The sequence below is a fragment of the Callospermophilus lateralis genome, chromosome 11 (assembly GCF_048772815.1).
Source record: "Callospermophilus lateralis isolate mCalLat2 chromosome 11, mCalLat2.hap1, whole genome shotgun sequence".
Lineage (NCBI taxonomy): Eukaryota > Metazoa > Chordata > Mammalia > Rodentia > Sciuridae > Callospermophilus > Callospermophilus lateralis.
The window spans coordinates 110,453,705-110,478,912 of NC_135315.1; the positions used below are offsets into that span (position 1 = coordinate 110,453,705).

The following is a 25,208-nucleotide window of genomic DNA, read 5'->3' on the forward strand; positions in this document are numbered from 1 at the left end:
TCCCTGATTTTTGCTTTGCCTCTCATGTCAGCTGCCATATAATGGATTTTCCTTTCCTTTCGGGGGGGGGGGACCTTGTCAGAGAAGTAAAAGAATACTCATAATCTGTGTAAAATACCATCATCATTAAGTACATAATCCTTTAATGTAGTCTTGGTCAAATAGCCAACAGGTAAAAATCAGAATGAAGCTTTCCTGTTCCCAAGTTTTATCAATATTGGTGTACTTGGTCAGTGCTGCTGAAATTTGACAGTTGAATCTAAACCTACCACACCCCGGTCTCAATTTTTCAACTACCGCTCACTATGATGTGTGCTATCAACTCATCTGAACTTTACCTGGTAACTTACCACTTCCGCTAGCCAAAAGTAGGTTTCTTGTGATATTGGCTATGATACAAGAGCTGGGTATGGCATGCTGATTACTTTCCACTCTAATGTTCTCTGCAGAAACTGCCTCTTTGGGAGCCAGGACCTGTGAGGATGATCTTACAGAGCAGCAATTGAGAGCAGGTAATTATTTTCTTTTCTCTCAAAACCTTGCCCTGTTCTAAATGAGTTACATTTGTTACTCTTATAATTTTTTAATTAATGTCCCTAAGAATTGCTATAATTATATATGATCAAATTTCTTACACAAATAAGTAAAAAGCAAAATCAAATATATCTATATTTGGAAGCATATGCAAAATGACTTCAATTTTTAGAGTTTTAGGTTCACAGTGAAATTAAGAGAACGGTACACATTTTATATATCTCCTATGCCCTACAATGCATGGCCTCCCTCATTATCACGATCCCATACCTGAGTGGTACATTTCTTATAATTGATGAACCTGTATTGACATAATTAACATCCAAATACCATAGTTTACATTAGGGTTCATTCTTGGTGTTGTACATTTTATGAGTTTGGACAATATTTTAATGGTATGTATCCATCATTAAGATAGCATGTAGAATGGTTTCACTGCCCTAAAAATCCTGTATGCAAATTATTCATTATTTATATTTCTTTTTTGCCTATCCCCCTACTTCACCCTGTGGTTATCCCTGATCCTCAACTGTGTCCATCATATTTCCAGAATGTAATATATATGAAATCATATTGTATGTATCCTTTGCGGATTGACTTTTTTCACTTAGTAATGTGCATTTAAGTATATTCCATGTCTTTTCATAGCTTAATAGCTGATTTTTGTAAATCAATGAATAATACTTCATTGTATGGATAGTTGAGTTAATTTGTCCACTCATTTAAGAGCATCTTGATTGATTCTGAGTTTTGGCAATTGTAAATAAAGTTATTATAAATATCTGAATGCAGGTTTTTGTGGAGGCATAAATTTTCAGTTCCTTTGGGCAAATTTCAGGGAGCACAATTTCTGGATCACATGCTAAGAGTAGGTTCAGTATTATAAGCATTTTGCATTTCCACCAGCAGTGAATGAGATTCCTGTCACAAGTATTTGATGTGAGTGTTCAGGATTCTGACCTTTCTAATAGGTGTACAGTGGTATTTTATTGTTTTTACTTGCCTTTCCTTGACAGCATCTTTTAATATATTCATTCATCATCTGCATATCTTTTTTGGTGAGATTTATCTTAAGGATTTTACCCACTTTTAATTGAGTTGTTTGTTTTCTTACTATTGATGTCGAATATTCTATATCTTGATAAAAGTCTGAGTTTTAATATTTTACATTTTGATAATTTTTTTCTAGAATATGTGTTTTGCAAATATATTTTTCCAAACTGTGGCTTGTTTTATGATTACCTAGGCAGTGTCTTTCATAAAGTAAAAAAATTTAATTAAGTCAAGTTTACCAGTTCCTTCTTTCATGGGTCATGTGTTTGTTATGTTATCCAAAAAGTTGTCATCAAACAAAAAGTCATCTAGATTTTATTTTTTTTATCTTTCAGGAATTTTAAAGTTTTGTGTTTTGCATTTAGGTCTATTATTCATCTTGAATTAATTCTACTGAAGGATGTAATATCTGTGTCTAGATTCATTTTTTTGCATGTGTCTCTAGCTTCTTAAAGATTAAGATTTGTAATTTTTCTCATCTACATTTTTAAGCTGTGAAATTTCACCTAAATGATCTGTTTTATATAAAATATCTTTCAACAATCCAGAGATTATTTTCAGTAATTAATGGAGTCATTGGAATTTTGTAGCCATGTCAACACATTCATGATTCTCTGTGCTTTGCATGTGTACATGTATATGTTAAAAATGGCAGTTGCACTTCCTTAGCTGCATTACATTTAGGTAACTTAAGAGGAAATTTACCCATGTTGATATAACACACCTCATTTGTTTCTGCTATATTAATATGACCTCGGTTGCCAGATTTATACAATTGAAATAATAATGTGCTATATTATTACAAAAAGTCCTTTGCATCCATGATGGTATATTGAAATACTTTTTTAAAAAGGCTTTGCATGAGAAAACATCCCTTTACTATGAAGTTAGGAATCCCTCTTTAAAAATTTCAGCTTCCAGGTGAAGCTTAGTTTACCTGTGCATGTCTCATGAATATTTTTCAAAATGCTGTATGTTATTTCCCCCTACACAACTAGATAGCACATTTAAGATACAATAATATAAACTCAGTCTCCCTCCCTCCACCTGAAATTCATAAAGGTTTTATTAATGACTTTTTGCACAATATGGCAAAAGCAAGACTTACAACAAAAACATTAAGTTAAAAAGAGACAAGTCCCCATCAATACTTTTCTTTAATGTTTTCTAAACAAAGACACTAAAACTGTCATACTCACCTCAATCTCTGAGAAGTTTTAGATTTAGATCTGTCTATGCCTTCTGATTGTTTTCATCTATATGTTCTACAGAGAAGTCAAATACAAATTCCAAACTGAATTCCTTTCTGCAAAATCATTTCTACTTTTCTGCATCTCAATTTATGACATCAGGCCATTGATATACTTACCCAAATAATTAAACTAGCAGCTGTCAGTTTTACTTAAAATGTTGATGAGTTCCTTCTTTGTGCATGGGACTTCTGGGCACACATTATGAATAAGGTATATCAGTGACCCTTATATTAAATGACACTTCTAGATAAATAAACAACAAGGAATTTTTAGACTGCAATAATTATGGAAAAGGATGTGAAAGAGGTGATATACCAGAGCAGAGATTCTTAAGGTGTACTCCTCTCATAGACAGCAATAGCATAACCTGGGAACTTTTCACAGAACATATTCCTGGACCCACCCATGACCTAAATCAGAAACACTGGGAGTGAGATCTAGCATCAGTTTTTACAAGCCCTGCAGGTGATGGTGAATCCTGCCCAACTCTGAGGACCTGAGTGTCAGGTGATGCTCTACTTTAGTAGCAACGGTCAGACAGGTTATTTTAGGAAGTGACAGGTTACTTGAATCCTGAATAAGGAGCATGTACCAATTATGCAAGGAGTCTGGGAAAAAATATTTCTACAAAGGTAGGAAGAAGTTGGTTATATTCCAGGAAGAGAAGGAAGGCTAGGAGGAAGGAATATTAGAGAGTGGAGGACCAGCAACATCCAATGTGGTACGAAAAGTAGGTAATGGCTTAATCATTCCATCCATAGTGAGGAGTTGATGTATTATACTAAGTGTAATAATAAAGGGTGCCAGAAGAGCAGGTTGATTTTCCTTAGCTTTATGGAATAAGTTATGGGAAAGCAAGAGTCAGTCTTACTTATTTGTGAGACCATTACAGTAATACAGATAAGTTGCTAACGATATTGGCAAGGGAAATGCAATGTAAATAAATGCAGTATGAACTAAATATTTTGGAAGTAGAAGTCCTTCCAAGGACTTGTTGATGGATATAATGCATGTGATTGGGAAAGAGAAGAGTCCAGAATGGCTTGTGGTGGATGGTGGCACCATTAACTGAAAAGATGAAGTTGGGAGAAAAATGGAGTGAGGGACATTAAGTTGAAGAACTCTGATTTGAGCATATTGAGTTTGCTGTACCTGTTAGACATCAATGTGTATGTATATAATGTAATTTAAATCTATAGAACTAGATGAAATCAGATAAAGAGATAATATAAATAAGGAAGAGGGCTTGGTACCAATGGGGGAGGTGCTTGACATTTGGTATTTAATGAAATAGTGAGTCCCTACCAAAAGTAAACTTTTAGAGTGAACTTCTAGAGACGTAGGATGAAACCATAGTAGTCTAATACAAGGAAATCCAAGAGAGGTGCTTTTTGCCAGAGATAAAGAGTAGCAACATCCGTTGATGAAAGTAAGTTAAGTAAGATGCAGAGAAGTGACCTTTAGATTTTATAGCATGGAGGTCATTAGTGACTTTGAGAAAAGGACTTAGAAAACAGAAGCTACACACATACATTTAGAGAGGGCTGAATGATGAGTGTGATTTTTCAGAGAGAAGATAAACACCTTTTGAAGTTTTATTGAAGGGCAATAGAGGAATGGGATAGAATTAGGACTACTCCCTTTCTTAACCTAATTTTGCTTCCTAAATTTAATTTAACATTCTAACTAAAATATATCAAAGGACTACTGTTTTCCAAGCACTGTTCAAGGTGCTTCTTGCACAAAGATGAATACATCACTGTTTTCAGAAAATGTTTACCTATTAAGGCAAAGAAGAATTATTAATATAATTTCCATATACTATTATATAGGTACATTGTTTGATTGTTTGACATCAATCTACAGGAAAGAAGGAAAAAAACTTACCCCAAAACAATAATCTTAGTTTGAAGTTCAGAAAAGACTTTTTGTTGAAGAAAACAATGAACAGTACTAGTATCAATACAATGATCAGTTTTAGTATTTATTCTTTGCTAGGCTCTGTGTTGACTTATTTTTATACTTTAGCTCATACTAAGCATATGGAGTAGGTATTATTAACTCTATTTTTCCAGATCTTGAAACTGATATTTCCCAAGGTGGTCAGAAAGGGAAAAAAAGTGGGAGTTATACTATAAAGAAAAGTTGTTCTAGATAAGATTTTTTTTTAATTTTTATTTTTTTATTGGTTATTCAAAACATTACAAAGATTGCAGAATCACATCGGTTACACATCCACATTTTTACATAATGCCATAATAGTAACTGTTGTATTCTGCTACCTTTCCTATCCTCTACTATCCCCCCTTCCCTCCCCTCCCATCTTCTCTCTCTACCCCTTCTACTGTAATTCATCTCTCTCCTTATTTTTTCCCTTCCCCCTCAAATTCTCTTATATGTAATTTTGTATATCAATGAGGGTTTCCTTCCATTTCTATGCAATATAGGAAATATAATGATAAGTATAGGGAGAAAGAGGACATTATGAACAGATGGATGTTGGTTCCACAGTGCTTACAAAATATGAGCTGTACGAGAAGCATCAGCATGACCTGGTGTCTTGTTAGAGTTGCAAGTTCACAAGTCTTACTCTCAACTTACTAAATTAGAAACTTTACAGGTGGTGCCCAGCAATTGGTTTTAACATGTCCTCCAGGTGATTCTGATGTTTTAAAGTTTGCATATTAGTTGCTTGGTATGAAATGAAGAGAGATGGGTGTACACCAGGGCAGAGGTATTCTTGCTTTGCACAGAAGGAGCATTCTGTTTTTATGTGATAGGGGTCACTGAATACTTTAAGTAGAGGAGTCAGATTTAAGTAGAAAATATAGAGGGTAGATTTGAATGGAGAAGAACTGAACAAAGGGACCTTGGAAAAGTCCAGGAGAAAATTCTCACAAGCCAGTTATCTTGAATAGAGATGCTCTATATATAAAACTGAAGACATTTAAATGACCATCCTCTATTTCTCTTTTACATGATCACTCCATGGGCTTTGAAAGTATGCTGTGTGTTTTCACTCATATGAAAGCTCAAAAAGTTCATCTTAAAGAATGGAATAAGGTTTGCTAGAGACTCAGAATTGTAGGAGAGAAGGGTTGGGGAGAAGTTGGACAATGAGTTCCAAAATGCAGTTAGACTGGAATAAGTTTTCATATTCTGTAGCACAGTGGGGTGATTATCATTTACAACAATTTAGAATATATTTTGCAAAAACTAGAAGAGTTTGAAGTTTCCCAACTCAAAGAAATTATAAATGTTTATGGAGACAGAAATTCTAATTACCCTGATTTGATCATTACATGTTGTACATGAATAAAGTATATCACTACACATGTATCAAATTATCACATCTTACCCTATAAATATGTACAATTATTATGTGTGAATTGAAAAAAATTAAAAATCGCACAGTATTTCTTAGAAAACTCAGAATTGAGGGTTCCCAAACCCAAGTGAATACTGAAACAGGGAAACGAGCACAATTGGCTGGCCTTAGATGAGAGGAATCTCATTGAAGTAGATTTGCTTAGAAATTGTATATTATGATTTTGTAGGATAAATTGAAAGTGGTTTTCCAATCATTATTTTGTTGTTCAAATAAAATATTCTAAGCTAGTCATTCAAAAACTTCTCTTTTAAATACAGTTGGTGTGTGGGTGTAGAGTAACATAAGATGATCATTTCAGGCATGTTAAAAATGTCGGGGGAAGGTAATTATATCATACTTCTGTAATATAAGACTACAGTATTTTGTCTTCTTTCTATTATCCTGTAACATTTAAAAATGAAAATATCATTTGTCTGAAAATTGGGAAATTCTAGTGGAACCTAATGCACATTTGTGCTTAAGTAAGATACAAACATAGATTTTATTTTTTATATTCCGTGAAGCAAAGGATAATTAATAATACACATTCCGTGAATGCATCAGTACTACGAAATGCTATAATACTTTCATTTATTATTGTATGTAACAGTTTAGAGACAGTGATGAAAATGAAGACTGCTTTAGCATCTTTATTTTTGGAATCTTATGTAATGTTTTTATACCTTCAGTTCTAAGGAGTTTAAGACATTTAATATCATATATTTTTTCCCTGTAAAACATCTAACATTTTATGGTATTTTACAATGGAGGAAATGTAATACTTGGAAATTAGAATGTAGCTGGGCTCCCTCCCCTGACCCCAAATCTACTCATAGGTTTTTCCAGAGAAAGTGGTTTCTTCACATTAATTCTCATGACTCTAAAGTCTGTTTATATAATGAATGTCAAATTTATTTCTAAAACTCTCTTTGAGAATGAAAGTGACCTTTTATTCTGACATATATGAAACTTTATGGTGTGTATAAGTTACTTTGTGATTATTTTTTGCATGATTAAAAATTTGCAAAGTTCTTATGGCTCCAAAGAGCCTACCTGTAATAAATAGCTTTCGCCTTCTAAACCACAAAACAGGTCTGAATTGCTTGAGCATTACAGCTAATTGCCTGCCTACTTCAAAGGAAGAACCAAAAAGAGAGAGAGAGGGAAAAAAAAGTCACAGAAGCAGAGGCATTGCAGGTAAATCCACCTCTGAGGGTTATGAGTTGTGGCTTGGAGGAGCCAGGCAAAGTTATGGCCTCAGAACTGCTGTTTGCGATTAAGTTGATGGGGAGAGTTTATCCCACAATCTTTCCCTGCTGCTGACACAGAGTCTTTGTTCACATTCAGATTTCTCAAACTGTTGCCAGGGTCAGGTGGAGGTCAGACACCACAGTGATGTATAGAAGAACATGTCTGGGAATTTCTCTCACACTTAAAACACATACCAGAAAATGAAGAAGAGGACCTTGCAAAATCTGTCTGATGAGACCCAGATTATACTGTAGCTTTTCTTTTAGTGCCTTCATAATTTTCTTTTTCTTCTCCTGACACACAATGTTTTATTAATGTGAGTTGCGATAGCCCTTACAATTTTATGTGCCCTCAAGATAAGGACACTCAGTAGCACTCTGACACTTCATTTTCCAGCCCTGGGGGAAAAGTCCAGTAAATCTTCTCAAATAAGTCTTGCATCCCTTCACCACAATAGTTGAAAAGAAATTGTCACGGGCCTGACTCTGGATATCATACCACATTTGTGGGCCTGACAGAACCACAGCCTTCCAGCTGTGTCTGGACCACCATACCCACCAGTCCAGCCAGTGCTGGAAGGAGGGATCCTGAGTTGGATCAGTAACTGATGGTCACTGATGGGTGAAAGCAGGAGAGAACCAGAAAAGATTCTTTATCTTCTTATAGTAAAATCTCCATGTGTTTTTGCCTGAAAGGGAAGCTTCCCCCAAGCCCTCAGATGACTGATTACCTTCATTGGGGTCTCCCCTCTGCTTTTGTGCAAAGTGCAAAAATAGAATAAATGGATTCCTATGGTGCCTTGGAGGACTCACAGTTGAACCAAACTCTTATTTGAATGTATTAAATGTCCTTGTTTTCCCTTTAGCTTTTTGGAGTTTCCTATAGAGCCCAGAACTGTTTCCCCTCTGTTGTTTTCCTACTCACACAGTTGCAGAGCATGGCTGGCAAGTGAGGCACTAAATATAATTTTTTTTGTGCTCAGCTGCTACATATGACAGTGGATATTTCCTTCTGCTGTCAGAATGTTATTAATAAAACATGGGGTGTGGAGAGGGCCACGATTTCCCCTTTCAATCACTATAGCATTTGCAATGAAAATTGTATTCAGTGTGTAATTTTCAGTTAATGCTTGACACTTAAAATGTCCATAGCAGTGTTTTGTATGGTTACTGAAGGGTTAATTGTATCATGTTCTCTGCATAAAAGCTGTGCTTATCAAAAGCAAATAGAAGAGTGTATGCAAATGTGTGTCGATGACCTTTTGCCTTTCCAGGGTTAATTTATATGGTCATTAAAGATTTTATGAAATTGAGCAGCCTAGTGCTTCAAATCCCATTTTACCTTCTTCTCCTAATTTATGTAATTCACACCTGAACTGGGGAATATGATTTTTATTTTTTGTGCTACAATGAAAACAGCATGCCATGCTGTGGGGAGTTGAGAGCCTGGTTATCTGGCATTACTCAGATTGCTAAAAATTCATTAAAATGTGACATCAGCACACTGAGAGACAAATGATCACAGGATGAAAGAGAACAGTGGGCCTTTCACGGATTAGTGCTGCACAGCCCCAGCATAGAGGCTAACTGCATGAACAGATTAATCCACCAGCAGTGGCATAGCTAAGATTTACAGAATAATTAAATAGGTTTGAGTTACTATGAGGATTTCCATGTAATCTAGCTGGTGTGAACCCGTGAATGAGGTGTGGGGTGATGTGGTTGTCATAGAAGTATACCTTGTTATGTCCTAGGCTCTATATAGTTTTCCCTATTAAAAAAAAATACAAAACCCCCCACTATAACTGAAGCTTCAAACTCTTCCTCTACCAAAATTTCACAGAATTCCTCTGAGGTCTGGTATCTGAAGGAAGGAGTAATACCTGTCTTTTATTTAACCCACTGTTACCACATTATTTCACTAAGAATTTTTGCTAAGAATCTGATTTGTTCTGACACCTATTCAAGTTCATGGAATAAGGTCCATGTTGTTAGAAAGTTCTACTGTTAAAAGTACAGAAATGCCTTCCACCATTTTTTTCATCTTTTCAGGTTAAACTATATCAAATTATACTAAAAATGATTTCTTTCTTTCTTCTTTTTTTCAGTATAGATGCAGGCTCTCAGTGGATTAAAAATTTTGTTATTTTAGATAAAAAATTGCATGGGTACAGTCAATATGTTCTAATATGGACTTTTACATAAATGTGTGTTCTCTCTTTTGAGTAGGAATAGCTACAGACAATTCATGAATAAAGTTCTAACTTGGCCACCAAGTTTATTTTAGTGTGTGTTTTAGTTTTTTTCTTCTTTCTTCAATTGTATTCACTGGTCTCATTTCTTAACAGAAGAACATAGTGAGGAGACAGAAGGAGCTATTAAGCCCCCAGCAGTGGCCGAGGATGATGAGAAACACACAAGTGAGAGAGACAATGGCGAAGGCAAGAGCTCCCATAAAGATTCTGGTAAGATACTCCACTCTTTCACCTTTCATTTTCCTCTATCCCTCCATTTGCTGCAATCAGCCCTTCCTTCACTCCCCCCCCACCAAGCTTATTTAAAACTTTTTTTTATTTTAAACTGTCTGAACATTCCTACTACTATTCATTGCATGTGCATTTTGCATGTGATTTCTATCAGTAGCCTCCCATTGACCTATTTTTAATCATAACCATCTGACAGAATAGATGTGGATAAACTGAAGAATATTACAGGACAACCAGCGAGATTATTTTTTAATCAAGTCAGTTTGTGTGCATGTAATTTTTTAAGCACCTTTCATTAATCTTAGCTATACTTGTGATTCCTCTGATGGCATATTAATTTTTCATAAGCATAGGATTAGATATCACTTGAATTTTTTCATTCAGTCATATGTACCCCTGCCCAAACCATGTAACCCTAAAAATAAGTGCTATTTTTCCTCTTTTTTTCAACCTACACTCAGGAATTTGCCCTTTTTAAGGGCATCTATTTGAAGCATTTCAAACAAAATCCAGTGAAAAAGTTTACAGATGATTCAGCCTAAGAAAGAGGAAATATCATTGAAAAGGGATTAGGTGCTGGGTAATTTTGATCTTCCAGAATAGACAAATCCTGGTAATGAAAGCTACTGTCTTTGAAAACAAACTTTCATGTCATGACATTTACTTGTGCACAAACAAACCCTAGGCCAGCATCTGGTGTAGATACCTAAGGCTTTTTCTGTGTTTGATTTGGCAAATATATGGCTTCATCCATGCTTTGTATGTATGAGATGGAAATCTATGGTCGCAATGAATATTACATTGGCTACTTTTGCTGTACGCTATACCTAGTTTTATTTTGTTGGACTCATTGAAGCAGAAGAAGTGCTGAAACGGGTTCAAGCCTATTAGTTTCAGGTAGTCATCTATCTTTTCCTTGAATTCTAGTGACAGCTGCATATAAAGGAGCTTGTATTCACTATGAAGATATTGGGTTGAGCCAAATGTATCATTTTTTACATACAAGTTTATTTAAATCTGAATTATCCTATATTTGTAATTCCATCTCTTCATGTCTAAGTTTTACATGCCATTCAAAAATGATCTAAAGTGGCTCCCTGCTCCCCCACCCTCACCTTTTAATACTAAATGTCTCAGAGGATTCCAGGGAGAAAAGTGCCTTTGTTATTTGCTTCTAGGATGTGGTATCTAACATATGATTCTAATTTGATTTAAACAAAGAGGATCTAAGGTTGGTGTTGAGCCTAAAGTGAAATCTCTGAAAAGATGCCATAGCAGTATAGTAGCAGGCTGCCTCCTGAGGCTATTGACAAGGAATTTGAAGAACCTAGTGATCAGTTAATGTCAAGGGTAGTACTATCTAAACTTTATTTGAAAAGGATTGGAAATAGTAAGGTGGTCCATTTACTCTCTTTAGGATGGACGTCATCAAGACAAGTTGCTTGATTTGTTCAGGGACAGCAGGATCTATCTGTATTTAGTGATGACTTTCTCAGAGTAGTACAAAAACAGATTGCAAAGTGTATCCTTCTTATTCTTCAGAAGCCTGTGTAAAACACCCAGATATCACATTATCTTTTGCTGAGCGCCTATGTAATACTTTGATATAGGATGTTATGTGAAGTATGAAATATCTAATGTCTAGTACCTTGTGAAGGATGGATTCTGGGAATCCTTTGAAAATGTATCTAATCTTACCATTGAGGAAAGAGTCTTGCTTCGAACATACCACAGATGCAGGGCTCTACCTCCACTGGTGCTGCTGTTCACTGCTCTGCATAAATAATGGCCCCAATGACTCCCTAACGGCCTGATGAGTTATGGTCCTTCCTTGGGTGCCTAATTGTACAATACAGACAGGACTCGGGTGTCTGAGAGGACACAGAATATTGCATAATGGTAGTTATTTAAAATAAATTTTATTCCCATAAAAAAGCTTCCCCAGGTGTATCTGCAGGGATAAAAATTAGCTCTAAGCAAGGACCAACTAAAAGCAAATGCTGAGATGCAAATCTTTAGCTTTGAAATCTCCTAGCCTTCAAGACAGTTCTTGTTATTGGAAATTAACATGAACTTTTTAACACGGTTTTATGCTTTTTAAATTGACAATTATTAGGTTAAAAAATTATTACATGGAATTTTTTTCTTTGTAAATATTTCTAATGATTAAATAGCAATGCACATAACATATCCTATATACATATATATTATATCAGTTAAAATTGTCAAAAGAATATTAGCAAAATTATAAAGTAATTACTATCTTAATATGTTAGATGGGAAAACAGTTTGACCCCACTTAAACATAGAACTTTTTTTTCTTGAATTTATTCTTTAATAGGCAAATCAACTCAGAATGCATAGCATATATATGTACATACATATACCAATATGTATAATATGTTTATTTGTGTCTGTATATACAGGCTCTATACAGCAACTACCTACAAATATATACTACGTGTACACACAACTAATATATAGGCACACAAACACATATACACTCCACCTCTCCCCACTTTCCAACCCATGAGCTCATGGTAGGAACCATGTTTTTCTACTTATCTCTAAATCAAAATACCTAGAAATGAACTGTTCTCAAAAATATTCATTGAACTAAATGTGAAATGATCTAAGGACATGAAATATTCTTTATACATTCCAAAAAATTCAATAAAACATAGAACTTTTTAAAAATGAAGGAATTAACACACGTTAGGAAGGCTATGTTTGTGTAAGCTGTTGTGCTGTGTTACTGACACTAATCTGTAGGACTGGAGCTCTCAAAATGAGACGTGGCAATATGCAAGTTATATTTGTTGAATATTCATGCATAATAGAAAAGCCTCGTAATGCTTCATTTATATTGTCATTTAAATCTAGTGCCACTTTAGATTAATTATAATCCAAATTATAGCTCTGTGCAGTACAAGAATTAATATAGATTAATACATTTGCATTGAAAATGTAATATGTCTCTGCCGTGGCTAAGGGGACCACTTTTTAATAAGGGAGTAAACATGAGGAAAGATGGAAATTAACCTTCATTATTGCAATTAAAATTATCCTTTCATTCTACTCTCATTAGAAAGAATACTGTACTGGTAATTATAATTTAGAGTTATTTAGAGTTGAATAACATCTGTTATATCCAAGTTTTATAGTATTCAAACTTTACCAAATATATTGACTCATAAATAAAAACTCAGTGTTTTGTTTTATTGTTTTTTTTTTTTCAAGATTTGCTAGGGGTACACATGCATTATTGGATTTTCCTCACTTGTTATGAGTAAAAACGATTTTACAACCTTCTGTATTTTAGGGATTGAGAGTTATTAAGTAGGTGGCATCTGAATTGAAATGAATTATGTCATTTTTATATTAGCAATCTCATGCAATTTAGCTAATCCTATAACTGACAGATAATCATTGGCTCATCTATGTGGTAGTGTTTATTTGTAATTTGACTTCATTTTTTAGTTAAAATTCATTAAAATGACATTGTTCTTTGGGAATATTGTGGTGTCCTTTATGACACAAAATATATTATGATCTATTTCAATTTTTTTTTCTGGTCTAGGGTAACAAACTGGGTTTATTTCAAATTTAAGTTTGCAAATACAAACTAACTAATCACAGAACATTATCAGAACCTTCCTAAAATTAATTGGCCTTTCTCTAATAAAAGACATGTCTAGGAAATTAGAATTCAGGAAAAACAACCAAGCAAATTTCCTGTACTTTGCCAGGAATGGCATAATATTATACTCGAGATAACACCCCTCTGAGTATAAAAGACAAATATATGTAAACTGTGTCTTCTACTGTCTTTACAAATAGTCCTCCCAGGGCTGGAGTTGTGGCTTAGGGGTAGAGCACTTGCCTTGCATGTATGAGACCCTGGGTTCGATCCTGAACACCACATAAAAATAAATAAATAAATAAAAATAAGGATATATTAAAAAAATAGTCCTCCCAACCTCCTCAAGCTTAAGAGTCATTTTTGTCATTTGTTATTATACTTCAGAATTCTCTCCTTCTACTTACTATGAGTTATTTTCATTTCTAGGGCACATAGCTAAAGTTAGGCAGGCTAGCCTTTATTTATAATTTTATAGCTTCTTAATTTAAAGCAAAATGGTCTTTGGAAACTTCACAGCTTATGTGAAAACTCATGGTTCAATGAATGCAGTTAATTAGCCAAATAGCCCTATAATAGTTGAAACTTAAATTTTCCTTTCTTGATGCAACACAGAACAGTATTTTAAGATATTTTTAGTTGTAGATGGATGTAATACTTTTATTTTATTTATTTATTTTTATGTGGTGATGAGGATAGAGCTTATTGTCTCACACGTGCTAGGAAAGTACTCTACCACTGAGCTACAAACCTAGCCCCCAAAGCAATTATGTTTTTGATGAATATAATAAGCATAAAATAAAGGCAATATATCCTTAATACACAGGTATAAATTATACAAAAAAACACACATCACTGTATAGGCTTAGTAAAATGTCTCAAATCTTGAACTTCATACTTTTTTATGGTTTTGTTTGTTTGGTTGGTTTACTGGGGATTGAACTCCTGGGCAATCTACCACTGAACTAAACCTCCAGCCCTTTTCACTTGTTATTTTGAGATGATGTCTTGCTGCACTGCCCAGGCTGGCCCCAAACTTGCAGTCCTCCTGCCTCAGCCCCCTGAGCTGCTGAGATTACAAGCAGGCACCCTAATGTGTGGTCTTTTATTCTCTTTTATGATATCAATGTCAGGATAAGATACGCATTTGTGTGTGTGTGTGTGTGTGTGTGTGTGTGTGTGTGTGTATTTTTAATTAAGCCCATGAATATGCATTTAATAAAAGTTTCTGGAAAGTTTATTCTATTTCTGATGCTCCAAATGGCCTACAAGCAACAAATGTCATGGACAATTTTTTTTCAACTTTTTTTGTGATAGTCTTGAATGGATTTATAATTTTGTCTTGTCCAATTCTACTAGGAGCAAAATATAATGAAAAGGGTTACATCATGGTGTATTCATCTTCTAAGGAAGCATATTCTTACTCATTAATAGAAACTTTTAAAGAAAAATTTCACAGGCAGAGGCAACTGATAGGCACTTGCTGATTCTAATGACAGTCAATTTTGCACAACTTGATCTGATACGTAAACAGTGAATTTGCAAATATTAAATATCATATTGTTTTTGTAAATTTTTTAACATCTACTAAGCATAAATTATATTCTGCCTTTCCTTTGAGAAAGAAAAATGAATTTTTATTAATTGTGAGATGAACATCCCCAGTTTTAGCACATCTTTAGGTATCAGATAATCAGATACTTTTTAATCAATATAATGAGACTTTAAATTTATTTCAAATTTAAGTTTATTCAAATACAAATTACACGTTATTTTTTAAACATCTAAAAAGAATTTGAATTTCTCTACAGCATATGCAAATAGAGAACAAAAGTGTTAATTAAAATAAAATCCAATGTTTATAAATTCAGAAATCAATATCAATGTAATCTGTAGAAAACTCAGCACTAATTCTGTATGTCAGGAACTAATTCAAACCTAAAGGAATAAAATTATTGTCATTATATCATTTAGATTCTATTTTAATTTAGTCTCCTCAGTATAACCCTTGAATTTGTTATGAATTTGAGATTTCTGAATTTATTTAAATGGTATATATTATGCATCTGTACCCAGAGTAAAAATATTGTTCATTTTTATTTTGTTTCCAAAACACCCTTGACCTTATTTTTAAATAAAAAGTGGGTTATTTTGAAAAAAAAGAGAAAAAAATCACTTTAATTTATTCATTTATATGAACTGCATGTGGATTGAAGAAAAATCAAGATAAATCTTCATGCACAGCATACAATCAGATTACGCCTGGACTATATATTTACGCGGGGTCTGATAGCAATCAATGGTTTAGCTTCATTGCATTTCAAGATGTATTTGCACCCAGTTGTCCAGTGATAGTGTCCTCACCCTGGAAATAATTTAGTTGCAAATTGACTGGAAGATAGTGAAAACTGAAAGTTAAAATTAGAAATACTCATAATAAACAGCAGAAAAAAGGTCAGATGATGCCGTGCTATGATGAGATTGGAATGGCTGGTAAATGCGGTTTTGTGTTTGTCGTGAGATGTATGTGACATGCCTACCCAATGTCGCTGTAATATCCAGCCTCACAGAGGAGATTATCAGGCAAATTGATGCTGGAAAGAATTTTCTGTTAGATTGGGAAATTAGAATTGTGCTCTTTTCTTTGATGTGTGTGAGACTCCACCATATTACATTGCTCATCTGGGCAAAATTTTAAGTCATCTTTAACACCAAGTATTTGGATTAACCTCATAAAGCAATTGTCTTCTTAAGATTTGTCCTATAATGCTGTGTGTACAGCCAAGTGCTAAAACATCTCCAGCAAAGATAATATCCCTAATAGCAATAGCAATAGCAATGTAATGTATGGTTTGCTTTAACAATCTTTTGATTTTTAAATCCATTAATGATGTCAAAATATTTTAGTTCTTGAGTTATATCAAGCCAGCTCTTCTCAGAATTTTGAAATATTCTCTTCATTCAGAGATTTCAAAAAGAAATAGCTGATTAGATATTAGTAAAAATAATGAATTTCTGAGTTTGTATTTGTGAATGGGAATAGATTGGTTTTAATGCGATGAAGGCATTCTGGGACACCAGAGAGCACACGTTATTGATAAACCTCTCAAGGCCACCTAGGGTTATCTAAACATGAGACAGGAGTACATTTGAAAATATATTTATAAAGTCTACTAAGTCAGTGGACAAAAAAAGATGTGTTTCTTGTGTTTTGATCTGAGCATCATTTAAAAGTGCTTGCCTAATTCTTTTTGTGACTCAGTTAATTGACAGTCAGTTATTTGAAAAACATAATTTTCTATTTATGATATAATGTTTATAATTTGAGTTGCTCTATTCTTTTTGCAATCAGGAATAATCACACCAGAGAAGGAGCTAAAAGTCAGTGTAGCAGGGGGCACCCAGCCACTCCTGTTGGCTAAAGAAGAGGATGTTGCAACAAAAAGTTCAAAACCTTCAGAGGACAATAAATTCTGTCATGAACAGGTAAATAATGCTGTTTTCCTTTGTTGTGGAAATCTCTTTTTGTTTGTCTGTTTGTTTACCTGTTACTAATAGTTTAAGAGCCCCCCAAATTCCATGTGATTGAAATGCACATAGACATATCCAAGGGCAATATTATTAACACTAGGTATTACTGCCAAAGTTCTGAAGTCATCAAAATACATTAACTCACAGAGGTCATGTTTATTCAATCTTTTCCAGTTCTATCAGTGTCCTTATTGTAACTACAATAGTAGGGACCAAAGTCGGATGCAGATGCACGTGCTGTCGCAGCACTCAGTGCAACTAGTCATCTGCTGTCCTCTCTGCCAGGACGTCCTCAGCAACAAAATGCATCTCCAGCTGCACCTGACTCATTTGTGCAGTGTGTCTCCAGATTGTGTGGAGAAGCTGCTTATGACAGTAAGGATACCAAATGTTGATGCATGTGTGACCTGATCTGGGTAAACTATCAATGCAAATATGTAATTATGGGTTGGTAGAAATTTATTTCTTCTGAGCTACTGAAAGGTCTTTTATTGACTGTGTTATAGAAATCACAGTGGAGGCCCATTTGTGGTCTCTTTTGCTTAGAGAAAAAAAATATGATACAAAGCATAGCCTAATTAACTACGTATTTTGTGGTCTCTTTATATCTGTAATGTTAATCAAATGACTCATGTGGGCACTTTGCATTTCAAAGTTTCTTGATTATCATTATAAAAAAATAGACCTACAAAAAGCTTGAAACCATAATTAAGAGAAAGAAAAGAAAAGTACAGCATTGTAACAGCATTGGTCTGAAATCTGAAGGGATAGATGTCCCTGCTTTGGTTGGAAAAATGCAAATGGGATATGCTGCTGCCAAATGGGATAAGTGATGGAATTTATAATTTTCTGGAGTACATTTAACTTGGAACCCTTTTGGTTTTTAAAGGTGCCTGTCCCTGACATGATAATGCCAAACAGTATGCTGCTGCCAGCAGCCACTTCTGAGAAGTCAGAGCGGGACACACTGCAGCCATGACAGCGGAGGCATCTGGGAAATATACAGGTATTCCAGCTTATGATGAAGATCTGTGGAAAAGGCACTTAGGGACTTGCCCTTGTGGCAGTGCACCAAGATTCTTACCATTAAAGATTTATTTTTAAAAAGCATGAAGGGAAGAAAATGTACAATGTTTCCGTGAGCCTTATTTTCCAAGACATATTTGACAACTGGTTATCTCCACCTGTCCTTGAGAAATCTAATTGCTGAACAGCCAAGAATATTCTATGTTGTTTTAATTAACTAACACCAAGATTATGGCCCTTGGTATCATGCCAATTGTAACATAGTGTATTTTTTTTTTACTTTTGACTTGTTTTCTTCCCTATCCTGAAATTCCCCAAGATTGATGATGAATTCTTACTTATTATCATGTCTTCAGGATCCAGTCCAGTGCTGTTAGTAGTTACTTAGTAAATATTTAAAGTAACATTTAATTACTTAATAAATATCCAAAGAATCAGTTAAGTCAGAGGTCTTTATATTTATCCTATTTACAATCTATTGATATTGGAGCCATAGATTTCGTAACAGAGGTTTGTGCTTTCTCTGAACAGGTGAAAGCCCAATGGATGAGAAAAGTATGGCAGGTCTTGAGGATTCAAAGGCTAGCTTGGAAATAAAGAGTGAGGAGCAGAAACCAGCTAAAGAGCCCCCAGAAATATTGGAATGGAATAAAAATAGCAGTAAGGATGTGAAAATCCCTGACACACTGCAAGATCAACTAAACGAACAGCAAAAATGGCAACCTCTCTCTGTTTCTGACCGCCATGTTTATAAGTATTGCTGTAACCATTGTAGCTTGGCTTTTAAAACTATGCAGAAGCTTCAGATACATTCCCATTATCATGCAATTCGGGCTGCAACAATGTGTAACCTCTGCCAGCGTAGTTTCCGTACATTCCAGGCTTTAAAAAAACACTTGGAAGCAGGCCACCCAGAACTGAGTGAAACTGAACTTCAACAGCTCTATGCCTCCTTGCCCGTGAATGGTGAACTTTGGGCAGAAAGTGAAGCTACGGCCCAAGATGACCATGGCTTAGAACAGGAAATGGAGAGAGAGTATGAGGTAGACCATGAAGGGAAGGCAAGTCCTGTAGGAAGTGATAGTAGTTCTATTCCAGATGACTTGGGCTCTGAACCAAAGCAGACCTTACCTTTTAGAAAAGGGCCCAATTTTACAATGGAAAAATTCCTTGATCCATCTCGTCCATATAAATGTACAGTGTGTAAAGAGTCATTCACCCAAAAGAACATTCTTTTGGTCCATTATAATTAAGTCTCTCACCTGCATAAGTTGAAAAAGCTTTTGCAGGAAGCCTCCAGTCCTGTCCCACAAGAAACCAACAGCAGCACAGACAACAAACCCTACAAGTGCAGCATCTGCAATGTTGCATACAGCCAAAGCTCGACATTGGAAATCCACATGAGGTCTGTGCTCCACCAGACAAAGGCCAGGGCTGCAAAGCTGGAGCCCAGCGGGCATGTGGCCAGTGGACACAGCATTGCAGCAAACGTAAATAGCCCTGGCCAAGGGATGTTAGATTCCATGAGTTTAGCAGCAGTCAACAGCAAAGATACCCACTTAGATGCCAAAGAATTAAATAAAAAGCAAACTCCTGAATTAATCTCTGCTCAGCCTACACATCACCCACTGCAGTCACCAGCACAAATTCAGATGCAACTGCAGCATGAGTTACAACAGCAAGCTGCGTTCTTTTAGCCACAGTTTCTAAACCCAGCCTTTTTGCCTCATTTTTCCATGACTCCAGAAGCACTGCTGCAGTTTCAGCAGCCTCAGTTTCTCTTTCCATTCTACATACCTGGGATGGAATTCAGTCTGGGTTCAGATTTGGGCTTGCCAGGCTCTGCCACATTTGGTATTCCGGGCATGACAGGAATGGCTGGCTCCTTGCTTGAGGATCAGCAGATTCAAACGCAACATCATGTTGGCCAAACTCAACTCCAGATTCTACAGCAGCAAGCACAACAGTACCAAGCCACACAGCCCAAGCTGTAGCCTCAGAAACAGCAGCAGCAGCAGCTGCAGCCACCACCCCAGCAGCAGCAGCCAAGCAAATTATTGAAACAAGAGCAAAACAATCTAGCCAATACAGACTGCCAGATCATGAAGGACATACCATCTTATAAGGAAGCAGAAGAAATTGCCGAAAAGCAAGAGAAACCAAAGCAAGAATTTGTAAATGAAGGTGAAGGACTCAAAGAAGGCAAAGACATAAAGAAGCAAAAATCCTCAGAACCATCCATCCCTCCACCCCGAATAGCCTCGGGGGGCAGAGGAAATGCAGCCAAAGCTTTATTGGAAAACTTTGGTTTTGAATTAGTCATCCAGTATAACGAAAACAGGCAGAAGGTACAGAAGAAGAACAAGAGTGGCGAAGGGGAAAACACTGACAAACTGGAATGTGGAACGTGTGGTAAATTGTTTTCCAATGTTCTCATCCTGAAGAGTCACCAAGAGCATGTACATGGGCAATTTTTTCCCTACGGAGCACTAGAAAAATTTGCTCCTCAGTACAGGGAGGCCAATGACAAGCTTTATCCAAATTCTCCATATTCCCCTGAAATGCCACCGCCACCTCCACCTCCACCTCCGCCTCCTCCCCTGCCACCAGCTCCCCCACAGCCTTCGCCCATGGGTCCCATGAAAATCCCAAGCACGGTTTCTACCCCTCTGCAAGCTCCCCCGACCCCTCCGCCACCACCTCCTCCTCCTCCCCCTCCCCCTCCACCCCCACCTTCTGCTACCCCCCAGGTCCAGCTGCCTGTTTCTCTGGACCTTCCGCTCTTTTCTTCCATCATGATGCAACCAGTGCAACACCCCACACTCCCCCCACAGCTTGCCCTGCAGCTGCCACAGATGGACACTCTCTCAGCAGATCTCACTCAACTTTGCCAGCAGCAGCTCGGGTTAGATCCAAACTTCTTAAGGCATTCTCAGTTCAAACGCCCCCGGACAAGAATTACAGATGATCAACTAAAAATCCTGAGGGCTTATTTTGACATCAATAATTCTCCAAGTGAAGAACAGATCCAAGAAATGGCAGAGAAATCTGGCCTTTCTCAAAAAGTTATCAAACACTGGTTTCGAAATACCCTTTTTAAGGAATGACAGAGAAATAAGGATTCACCATACAACTTCAGTAACCCTCCAATCACTGTTTTGGAAGATATCTGAATTGACCCACAGCCCGCCTCTTTAGAACATTACAAGTCGGATGCCTCCTTCAGCAAAAGGTCTTCGAGGACCAGGTTTACCAACTACCAGCTGAAGGTTCTACAAGACTTTTTTGACACCAACGCTTACCCAAAAGATGATGAAATAGAACAACTCTCTACCATTCTTAATCTACCCACTCCGTTTTTTGTTGTATGGTTCCAGAACGCCAGGCAGAAAGCACAAAAGAGCTATGAGAACCAAGCAGAAACTAAAGACAATGAAAAGAGAGAACTCACGAATGAACGCTACATTCGAACGAGCAACATGCAGTACCAATGTAAAAAGTGCAATATGGTTTTCCCCAGGATCTTTGACTTGATTACACATCAGAAAAAACAGTGTTATAAGGATGAAGATGACGATGCCCAAGATGAAAGCCAGACGGAAGACTCCATGGATGCCACAGATCAGGTGGTTTACAAGCATTGTGCGGTGTCTGGACAAACGGATGCAGCCAAAACCTCCACTGTCCCTGCAGCAAGTTCTGGCTTGGGGACTAGCACGCCCTTGATTTTGTCACCCAAACCAGAACCTGAGAAGGCTTCTCCAAAACCTGACTATCCCACAGAAAAGCCAAAGCAGAGTGACCCTTCACCCCCTTCTCAAGGCACCAAACCAGCCCCATCATTAGCATCGACTTCAATAGACCCACCACAGGCGCCCACTGCCCAGCCACAGCCGCAGCCACCCAAACAACCCCAACTTATTGGAAGACCTCCCTCGGCCTCTCAAAACCCAGTCCCTTCCAGTCCACTGCAAATTTCCATGACTTCTCTCCAGAACAGTCTACCTCCACAGTTACTCCAGTACCAATGTGATCAGTGTACCGTTGCCTTCCCAACGCTGGAACTTTGGCAGGAGCACCAGGACATGCACTTCCTCGCTGCTCAAAACCAGTTCCTTCACTCTCCATTCTTGGAAAGGCCCTTGGACATGCCCTACATGATATTCGATCCCAACAACTCTCTGATGACTGGACAGCTGCTGGGTAGCTCTGTCACACAAATGCCACCTCAGACCAGTTCCTCCCACGATGCTACCACCCCAGGCACTGTTGCTGCTTCCCTTAAAAGGAAACTGGATGACAAAGAAGATAATAATTGCAGCGAAAAGGAGGGTGGGAATAGCGGTGAAGACCAACACTGTGATAAGCGCTTGAGAACCACAATCACCCCCGAACAACTGGAAATACTCTATGAGAAATATTTGCTAGACTCCAATCCTACCCGCAAAATGCTCGATCATATTGCACGTGAAGTCGGGCTGAAAAAAAGAGTCGTGCAAGTCTGGTTCCAGAATACACGTGCACGAGAAAGGAAAGGCCAGTTCCGGGCAGTGGGTCCAGCACAGTCTCATAAACGGTGTCCATTCTGCCGAGCCCTGTTTAAGGCAAAGTCAGCTTTAGAAAGCCACATTCGCTCTCGGCACTGGAATGAAGGAAAGCAGGCAGGTTACAGCTTGCCACCAAGCCCTTTAATATCCACAGAGGACGGAGGAGAAAGCCCACAGAAATACATTTATTTTGATTATCCGTCTTTGCCATTAACTAAAATTGATCTATCGAGTGAGAATGAATTGGCTTCTACAATGTCAACACCTGTTAGTAAAACAGCAGAGCTGTCACCGAAGAATCTTTTAAGCCTTTCTTCTATTAAAGCAGAATGTCCTGAGGATGTAGAGAATTTAAACGCCCCTCCTGTCTGGATATGATCAAACTAAAGCTGAATTTGATGAGACTTCGTCCATCAATACAGCTATCAGCGATGCCACCACTGGAGATGAGGGAAACACTGAGATGGAAAGTACCACAGGAAGTTCTGCAGATGTGAAACCAGCACTCTCTCCTAAAGAGCCAAAAACTCTGGATGCTTTGCCAAAACCAGCAACCACACCCACAACTGAGGTCTGCCATGACAAATTTCTCTTTTCACTTACCAGTCCATCAATCCATTTCAATGAGAAAGATGGTCACCGTGACCAAAGCTTTTATATCACAGATGACCCTGATGACAACGCTGATCGCAGTGAAACCTCCAGCATAGCTGACCCCAGCTCACCGAATCCATTTGGGTCTAGCAACCCTTTTAAATCCAAAAGTAATGATCGGCCAGGTCATAAGCGTTTCAGGACCCAGATGAGCAATCTTCAACTCAAGGTTCTCAAGGCTTGCTTCAGTGACTACCGAACGCCAACCATGAAAGAATGTGAAATACTGGGCAATGAGATTGGTCTGCCCAAATGGGTGGTCCAGGTGTGGTTTCAAAACGCAAGGGCAAAAGAAAAGAAATTTAAAATCAACATAGGGAAGCCTTTCATGATCAATCAAAGTGGAACGGGAGGCACCAAACCAGAGTGTATTCTCTGCGGGGTGAAATACTCTGCCCGCTTGTCCATCAGAGATCATATTTTCTCCAAACAGCACATTTCAAAAGTGAGAGAGACCGTGGGCAGTCAGCTGGATTGGGAGAAAGATTATTTAGCTCCAACTACTGTTCGGCAGCTGATGGCACAGCAAGAATTTGATCGAATAAAGAAAGCTTCAGATGTTCTGGGCTTAACTGTACAGCAGCCAGGCATGATGGACAGCAGCTCCCTCCATGGTATCAGTTTGCCAGCAGCCTATCCGGGACTCCCTGGCCTTCCTCCAGTTCTTCTCCCCGGAATGAACAGTCCATCCTCCTTGCCCGGATTTCCACAAAATTCAAACAGTAAATCATATAAAGGAAAGTCAGTTTAGTTAATAGATGGCACTAAGCAGTCAATCACAAGTGACCAAGAATAGGGTAAATTTGGATTTCTTTTAATTTCAGTAAGTCAAACCAAATTAATTATAAATTATTTCACACACACACACACACACACACACACACACACACACATATATATATATATATATATATATATATATATATAGAGAGAGAGAGAGAGAGAGAGAGAGAGGGGAGAGGAGAGGAGAGAGAGAGTGCTCTAATAACCAAGAAGTAGATCAACCTGCACATGAAGAAAAATAAAGACTAGATAGATCATAGCAGATTCTTAGCAATGTATTGATTAATTTATCATATTTTTTACCTTAGAAATATTATTTGTATATATCAATTTCAAAACTCATTTCAAATGACGTTCCAACACAAACATGTTGCATAATATTTGATATACCTATTAAGAATGCAAAACATTAAATATTATATTCATCAGTCTTTTAACTTATGTTCTTTCCAAGGGGCAGAATTTTTGTTTTCTTTTTCTTTTTCAATTTGTCTGCCCGATAAGTGCAATGAAGATCAAAAGTTGAGGGCCCTCTAGCCATAGAAATCTACCTGTGTTGCACTTAGCACGTAATAAAGTTCATATCTAAAGTTTAATAAATTTTAATAACTTTTAATAAGTCATTGTTTAAAGTTTATGACTTCTATGATAATTGTACTTCAGTAGTACTATGAAATTTTGAATTTTGTAGCATCCATTGCTATTGGTTACTGTTATCCCATGCCTTGCTACTCATCTGACCTGCCATAGCTTAGTTTTATAATTAAGGCATAACAAACTGGGCTGTTAAAACAAGTTAAAATTAGACCCTAGTATATAACTTAGTCATCCCATAAACCAGTTTACTATTATTAGGATCAAACAGGTGAGCTTCTATTTTGTGTGTTTATTCACACAATTATTAAAGAAGTATTTTAAAAAGTAATTTTAGAATATTGTCAAAAGAAAGATATACAAAATTATTTGGAAGATTTAAAGAAAGTCAAAACCACAATTTCATTACCAGTAACAGTCTTTAACTTATTCTGAATCAATCTAGTCCTCTGGGCAAATTTATTATCCAGGGTTCATTTGACAGTAT

The 25,208-nt window shown here is 36.8% G+C and overlaps 1 protein-coding gene across 1 annotated transcript in view; it reads left to right on the plus strand.

Moving 5' to 3' along the window:
* The window catches only part of LOC143410759 (zinc finger homeobox protein 4-like), an 86,404-nt gene extending 62,309 nt beyond the window's left edge, over positions 1 to 24,095 (plus strand). The window contains 8 exon segments of the mRNA XM_076871499.1: positions 450 to 512; positions 9,809 to 9,925; positions 16,939 to 17,072; positions 17,292 to 17,492; positions 18,007 to 18,082; positions 18,085 to 18,123; positions 18,675 to 23,055; positions 23,057 to 24,095. Coding sequence (XP_076727614.1) covers positions 450 to 512; positions 9,809 to 9,925; positions 16,939 to 17,072; positions 17,292 to 17,492; positions 18,007 to 18,082; positions 18,085 to 18,123; positions 18,675 to 23,055; positions 23,057 to 24,095 — 6,050 coding nt within the window.
* The last annotated feature ends 1,113 nt before the right edge of the window (positions 24,096 to 25,208 follow it).